The sequence below is a fragment of the Penaeus vannamei genome, chromosome 7 (genome assembly GCF_042767895.1).
Source record: "Penaeus vannamei isolate JL-2024 chromosome 7, ASM4276789v1, whole genome shotgun sequence".
Classification (NCBI taxonomy): Eukaryota; Metazoa; Arthropoda; class Malacostraca; order Decapoda; family Penaeidae; genus Penaeus; species Penaeus vannamei.
The window spans coordinates 11,142,536-11,150,035 of NC_091555.1; the positions used below are offsets into that span (position 1 = coordinate 11,142,536).

The 7,500-nt window shown below is 38.7% G+C and overlaps 1 protein-coding gene across 1 annotated transcript in view; it reads left to right on the forward strand.

Annotated features, from left to right (window-relative positions):
* Positions 1 to 7,500, forward strand: part of LOC113807988 (signal peptide peptidase-like 2A) — a gene marked incomplete in the record, with an annotated part of 68,171 nt that overhangs the window by 2,189 nt on the left and 58,482 nt on the right. The window contains 3 exon segments of the mRNA XM_070123506.1: positions 2,257 to 2,385; positions 2,715 to 2,855; positions 6,904 to 7,023. Coding sequence (XP_069979607.1) covers positions 2,257 to 2,385; positions 2,715 to 2,855; positions 6,904 to 7,023 — 390 coding nt within the window.

Genomic DNA, 7,500 nt, shown 5'->3' on the forward strand with positions numbered 1-7,500 from the left:
AAACATCCAGTTCCCATATTGTTGACAGACACACCTGCCAGAGACTAAGTCCCCTACTCTACCCTAACACTCGTGGGGGACATGTGGGGAACTGGGTTTTATTGGGGGGGCTCAGCTTGATTTCAGAGTCAGTAAATACACATTTTAATGTAAAATGGCTGAGACGTGAATATATATGAAACGTTAGTCAATAGTTGTATGCATTTTTATTATATAGTATATGGAATATTATACTTTAATTTTAATGAGCAATTAAAAATCTGCTAAACTGCCACCTGATTGATCATGAGGTAGGGGTGATGTAGGTGCACAGTAGGACAGAAGATGGTGTGCGAGCTGTGTGGCAACTTAATCTTTCACGCTGAGCAAGTGTACTTAGCCACTGGAGCACCGAGTGGACTTAGGCTGTGAGAGATGCTTTCCACGACCTTTTTCCTTTATTTGTGGCATTACTATTCCTTTACAAGAATATCATCATCAATTTGCCCCAACTTAGTGTGCCCATACTGTAAAAGTTTTCCTGGTACTATATCCACAGCCTAGTCATGATAGAACTGATAAAAAATTCAACTAACTCCCTTAGGTCTAACTTCTGTTGTTACATGATTATCTATCAAAATTCTTGTTAGCTCTAATAGATTGGTTGCTAGTAGCATTTGTCATTTCATAACCAAGTGCACTTCTTAATTTGAGTTCCCTTGCATACATCATCTGGTACATTCTATCCCATTTTATTTTTGTATTTTATTTCATGGCGTTTTCTCTTAGTGCTGGTGAAGTAAGTAACTTGGAGCTCAGAGAAATTTTGAGTTTTACATCCTCTTTACTGCCCATTTTAGTTTGTAAAGGAAGTGGTATAGAATACGTGTCGTAGAATGTTATGTTCTGGGGATGGCAAAGTCAGATTCCTGTTTCTGCATCAGGTTTCATTTCCCATTATACTAGTTTAAGTTATCATATTTTGCAGAAGCATGTTTACTTAGCAGTTTACCCTCTCTTTTCCCAAATTTAGCAGTTATTCAGAAGATGTTTAATACTTCTAAAATTTTACAGTATTACAAGAAATATGTTGGTGATAAAATAATTTTTATAATTTCTGTTATAAGTATGGTAATCATCCAGAATAGGACCATGCTGATATTTAAAAGAAAAAAGATAAGTTGATGAAAGTTAAAACAACAACGACAGTACTATGGTAGTTCTATAGAAATATTAATGGTCAGATTGATATTAGCACTTGGTACTCTGGCTAAGGCCCAGAAATCATTCATGTATATATTGTATAATGAAGTAATGGTGCATTGTCAAGCCATTGCAGCAGTTCCTATGCTACCTGTGCTAGCTGTGGACAGCAGTCCTCTATGGCCATTCTGGCAATGTGAAGCTTGGACTACTCCCATATTTGACAGTAAATTGGTAGGGAGATCTGCGAGGGATCAGTATTAGTGTTACTCTTAGTTTTGTTTATCTAATTCCTTTTATCAATTTGTCTTTATCAATTATTCATTCATTTTTTCCTTTCTTCAATTACTATTGTTATCTGTTTGTTAAGTATTCTACAGGACATATTTTTGTTTTTTGTTATGATATTAATTTAAGAATTTTAGAGTATATTTTTTTGTAAGTTTATATATTTATAGTATTTTGTCCTTTTATTTATTCTGATAAATGACAGAATATAAGAAATAATAGTTTATAGTTTTAGGAAAGACAGCTGAAAAAACAAACCTTAGCAGTAGCACAAAGGTCGTATATATTTACCTTTATATTTTATTACCTGAAAAGTATGTTCTTACTGTGAAAGACAAGCAGACCTCTGCAACATGTATTGTGGCAAGATAGAGACTGGTTTGTTTCCTCACTCCCCCCCCCCCCCCCTCATTTTTTTTATGATGATTGTGATGAATTGCAAGACGGCTTAAATGTTTTGTTTTATCAGAATGCCGTATGAAGTGGAGTTTTGTTGATCACTACCCCAGTCCTTGGCACCGCTTAATGTGTGTGTGTAAGAACTTTGATATGCCATTGTGGGCCTACCTTTAATTAACCTTTTCTTTTAATAGCGTTGTTTTATGTGTTTATGTTTATGCTGGGCTGCGTTAGTTTTTCTGTATTTCTCTCTGGTTTGCTCTGTGGTTTATTGCCATTATTATTGTTATTACTTGTGGTAGCAGTTTTTTATTCTATCATCTGTAAGTTTATTTTGAATTTCTCTTGGTTCTTTACAATTGTCCTTATCTCTTCCACCCCCAAAAGGTGTCTGGTGAATTCCCAATATGCGGAGTCCTGAGCAGTCGGCCAAATGCCTCCACCACATTTACCGAGAAGCACTGCATTGTGTATTTCAATAGCATAACAACTTTAGTTGATAGTGAGGAGAGTGCAGTAAGTGCAGTGTTCTTTTAATTTGTGATTAATGCAACGAAATGCATATATTTATATTTATTGTCATTATTTTATTGCAATTTTTTTATTGATTCCAATGATAAACTTAATTAAAATTTAGTGTTAACAACAGTTTGACTTGCTACTTCATGATGTTAAGTCAAGAAAAAAGAAACCATGGAAGTCATTCACCTATATATATTGCTTCTTAATATAGTTTTAGGTTTAATTTAATGCAATTTGTTTCTTAATATAGTTTTAGGTTTATTTTAGTGCAATCTGTTGTTCCCCTTTTATCAGACTAATCATATATCTGTTAATCTTGAAAGGTATACTACCCTGTGTCTGATGCGCTGGAATGGAATGTCTGCAACCAGGATGAGCCTCCTCCATCGTCAATTGAAGATCATTATATATTTCTTTCCATGGAGAACAATTGTTCAGCCTTAGACCAGGCCAACAGAGTTCAGGTAAGGAAAAGCTTTGCTAAGGAAGAGAGGAACAGGGAGAAGGAGAAGGGGAAAGAGAGAGAAGGAGAAAGGGGGAGAAAGAGAAAGAGAAGAGGGGAGAGAGAGAAAGGGAACAGGAGAGAGAGAAGGAGAAGGGACGGGAAGAGAGAAGGAGAAAGGGGGAGAGAAGGAGAAAGCGGGAGAGAGAAGGAGAAAGCGGGAGAGAGACGGAGAAAGGGGGAAGTGAGAAGAAGAAGGGGGAGAGAGAGAAAGAGAAGGGAGGGGATGAGAGAAGGAGAAGGTGGGAGAGAGAGAGAAGGAGAAGGGAGGGAGAGAGAAGGAGAAGGGAGGGGATGAGAGAAGGAGAAGGTGGGAGAGAGAGAGAAGGAGAAGGGAGGGAGAGGGAAGGAGAAGGGAGGGAGAGAGAAGGAGAAGGGAGGGAGAGAGAAGGAGAAGGGGGAAAGAGAAAAGGAGAAGGGGGAGAGAGAGAAGGAGAAGGAGAGAGGGAGAGATAGAGAAGAGGGAGAGAGAGACTGAGATAAAGAAGAGGGAGAGAGAGACTGAGATAAAGAGGGGAGAGAGAGAGAGACTGAGATAAAGAGGGAGAAAGAGAGACTGATATAAAGAAGGGAGAGAGAGACTGAGATAAAGAGGGGGAGAGAGAGACTGAGGTAAAGAGGGGGAGAGAGAGAGACTGAGATAAAGAGAGGGGGAGAGAGAGACTGAGATAAAGAGGGAGGGAGAGAGAGACTGAGATAAAGAAGGAGGGAGAGAGAGACTGAGATCAAGAGGGAGAGAGGGAGAGACAGATAAAGAGGGGGATAGAGGGAGAGACAGATAAAGAGGGGGAGAGAGAGACTGAGATCAAGAGGGGGAGAGAGAGACTGAGATCAAGAGGGGGGAGAGAAAGACTGAGATAAAGAGGGGGGAGAGAAAGACAGATAAAGAGGGGGGAGAGAAAGACTGAGATAAAGAGGGGGGAGAGAAAGACTGAGATAAAGAGGGGGGAGAGAAAGACTGAGATAAAGAGGGGGGAGAGAAAGACTGAGATAAAGAGGGGGGAGAGAAAGACTGAGATAAAGAGGGGAGAGAGGGAGAGATAGATAAAGATGGGGAGAGAGAGACTGATATATAGAAGGGGAGAGAGAGACTGATATATAGAAGGGGAGAGAGAGACTGATATAAAGAAGGGGAGAGAGAGACTTGAGATAAAGAGGGGAGAGAAAATGAGATAGAGAGGGGGAGAGTGAGAGACTGAGATAAAGAGGGGTGGGGAGAGAGAGAGAGACAGATAAAGAGGGGGAGAGAGAGAGACAGATAAAGAGGGGGAGAGAGAGAGACAGATAAAGAGGGGGAGAGAGACTGAGATTAAGAGGGGGAGAGAGAGACTGAGATTAAGAGGGGGGAGAGAGACTGAGATAAAGAGGGGGGAGAGAGACTGAGATAAAGAGGGGGGAAGGGAGATTGAGGTCAAGAGGTGGAAGAGAGACTGAGCTAAATAAGGAGGAGAGTGAGTGAGATAAAGAGGGGGGAGAGAGACTGAGATAAAGAGGGGGGAGAGAGACTGAGATAAAGAGGGGGGGAGAGAGACTGAGATAAAGAGGGGGGGAGAGAGACTGAGATAAAGAGAGAGAGAGAGAGAGAGAGAAACTGAGAGGAAGAGAGAAACTGAGAGAGAGAGAAAAAAAGATGAGAGAGAAAAAAAAATACTGAGAGAGAGAGAGAGAAAGAGAGAAACTGAAAGAGAGAAAAAAATTGAGAGAGAGAGAGAAAAACAGAGAGAGAGAGGGGGGGGGAGGTGAGAGAGAGAGAGAGAGAGAGGGTAGGGATTGTGGGAGAGAGAGAGAAAGATTTACAAAACTATACACAAGTTATGGCAGTTAGACTTCAAAACAAAAAAATATATAAGAAAATAGTAAGAATAGGTATTTTGGAATGTATGATGGAGATGACATAATATCTATCAAAATGACATAATATATGGTTTTAAAAGTTTCTTAAAAGACAGTAAAGTTGAACATTTCCTAACATGCTTGGGAAGGTTTTTCGAGATTTTTGGGCCACGATAAAGAATGCAAGATTATGATTATGAGGATTGTATTAATGGAATATATAGGAAATTACAGTTTCAGAAAGCATACCTTTTGTTTACTCTGTATGTAAAAAAGTTGGTAATGTGGGAGATGGTCAATTTAAACATGAAGAGTGAACTGAAATATTGCTCAGTTTCAATAGTTTTTTTTTAATTAGTTCATTAAAGACATTAACTGTGGGTACATACCTTGGTAGACCTGCCATTGTTCTTATTACCATTTTTTGTGCCTTCACTAGTGGTTAGAAATTGGTAGTATGAGTTTCTCCCCATAGCACTATACAATAGGACAAATGAGGATATATTAGTGCATAGTTTATTTATTTCATTGCCTTTGTAATGGTGTGATATAAAATAGCGCATTACTTGTAAATGTTTGCTTGAATTTTGTTATTATGATATTTCCATGCAAGTCTTTCGTCTATAAGTAGACCCCAAAATCTAGTACTTTTTTCCCATTTAATAACAGAAGGTCCAATCTTTAATTATGGAAGGTTATTAGGAATTACTTTATTTCTATTAAGAATGACAAAATGTAACTTTCCTGTATTTAGAGTTAATCTGTTGCTTAACAACCATTTCTGTATCTTAAGTTCCTGACTAACCATAGTGATGAGATGATGTAATGAGTGACCTGAGGCATAGATGTTGCTGTCATCTACATACAGTATGAATTTTAAAAAGGGGCTAGTGTATACAATATCATTGATATACAAAAGGAATAAAACTGAGCTCAGAATGGAACCTTGTGGTGCACCATACATTGTAGACTGCAAGGAAGAGGCTCTTTTGTAATAAAGAACATATTGAATTCTATTGCTAAGGTAGGATTTAAAGAATCTGAGAGACATATTCCTGGTTCCAGTTTAGACAGTAAGATGTGGTCTTTGGTATCAAAGGCCTTTGATAAATCCAAAATTATGCTTAATACAAATTCTCGATAGTCGAAGGCTCTGTACACATCATTGGTAAAAGTAGTGATTGCTATATATGTAGATTTTCTGTTTACGAAGCCAAATTGACATGTTATAATATTTCAGACAGCAAGATGTTGCAGTAGTTGGGTACAAATTATTTTCTCGAGTATGGTCTGTAATTTTTTGGTAAATGCATATATCCTGACTTTGGTGTATGTATGACTTTAGCAAACTCGAGTTTATTAGGGAATAATCCAGAAACCAGTGAAAAGTTTATGATATGTAACAAAGGAAAAACGATTTGTGGAAGGATATTTTTTATTATCGTCATTGAAATGTTATCCCTACCTGGAGAGGAATTATTCTTTTTTTTTATGTTAATGACTTCAGATTCTGTAATTTGCTCGATTGTGAAGTTATTTAGAACCCTTTTACTGAGACATTCTACAAAATTATGGCTGCAGGGATTAGCTGAGTGAGAGAGAGAGGAGGGGAGGGGAGGGGAGGGGAGAGGAGAGAAAAAAGGAGAGGGGAAGGGGAGAGAAGATGATGGTGGAGAGTTGGAGGGAATGGAGAGAGAGAGGGAGGGGGTGAGGAGAGAGAGGGAGAGGGGAGAAAGAGAGAGAGGGAGAGGGGGGTAAAGAAAGAGAGGTAGAGGGGGTGAAAGAGGGAGAGGGAGAGGGGTGAAAGAGAGAGAGGGAGAGGGCAGAAAGAGAGAGAGGGAAAGGGGGGAAAGAAAGACAGGGAGAAGAGGGAAAGAGAGAGAGGAAGAGGGAAGAAAGAGAGAGAGGGAGACAGAGGAAAGAGAGAGAGGAAGAGTGGTAGGGGGAAAAAAGAGAGAGAGACAGACTGCAAAAGTAGTTATGTTTCATAGTCAGAAATTTTGAAGCATGCTTTAGACTTACTGTCTTACAATGTTTTGTTTTTAAGACCATATCCCAGACAGTTAAATCAAAGGATTGGTGGCATAACCAAAAGAACAACCTTTAAAATCCTGACAGACAGATTGAACCAGTCTTGAGTGCCCTGACTTCTGACAGACTTGACCTTGTGTTTGCAGGACATGGGTGGGGCCGGCACCCTTATGGTCATGGAGAAACTGCAGTCACTGGAGATGAAGACAGAAGGATATAATATCACCTTGGCTTTTGTGGATAACTCAAGCTATGTGAAGATCATGGTTGGTATTTTGTTAGTTTATGATTCCTGTGAGTAAAATGTGTGTTTGTGATTAACCTGAATGGAAAATGCGAATTTTGCAGTTAGTGTGTGTGTTTGTAATGGAAGATACATATCATTTTGGTGCTGTGAACTTTTCTGATGCTTCGCCCATTATCCTACTTCTCCCTTAACTTATTTTATGACATTGCATTTGAAGAAAAAGGCAGTTGTATTGTTGTCACTTTTCTAAGTAATTCTTAAACATTCTTTTTTAAGTAGTTCTTCAGGATTATGTTTCATTATGGGGAAAAAATTCACTTCAAAAGTGTCATTATTTGTATATCATCTATGCTCAGATCTTAGTATCATAATCATTAGTATCTTTTACATCTTGTCAATTATCTGCCTGTTCATCTGTTTGTCTAGCCATCCATGCATCTGACAATTTTTATTTCTTTATAGAATTTCAGTCAGTTGCATTATCTTTTGATCATTA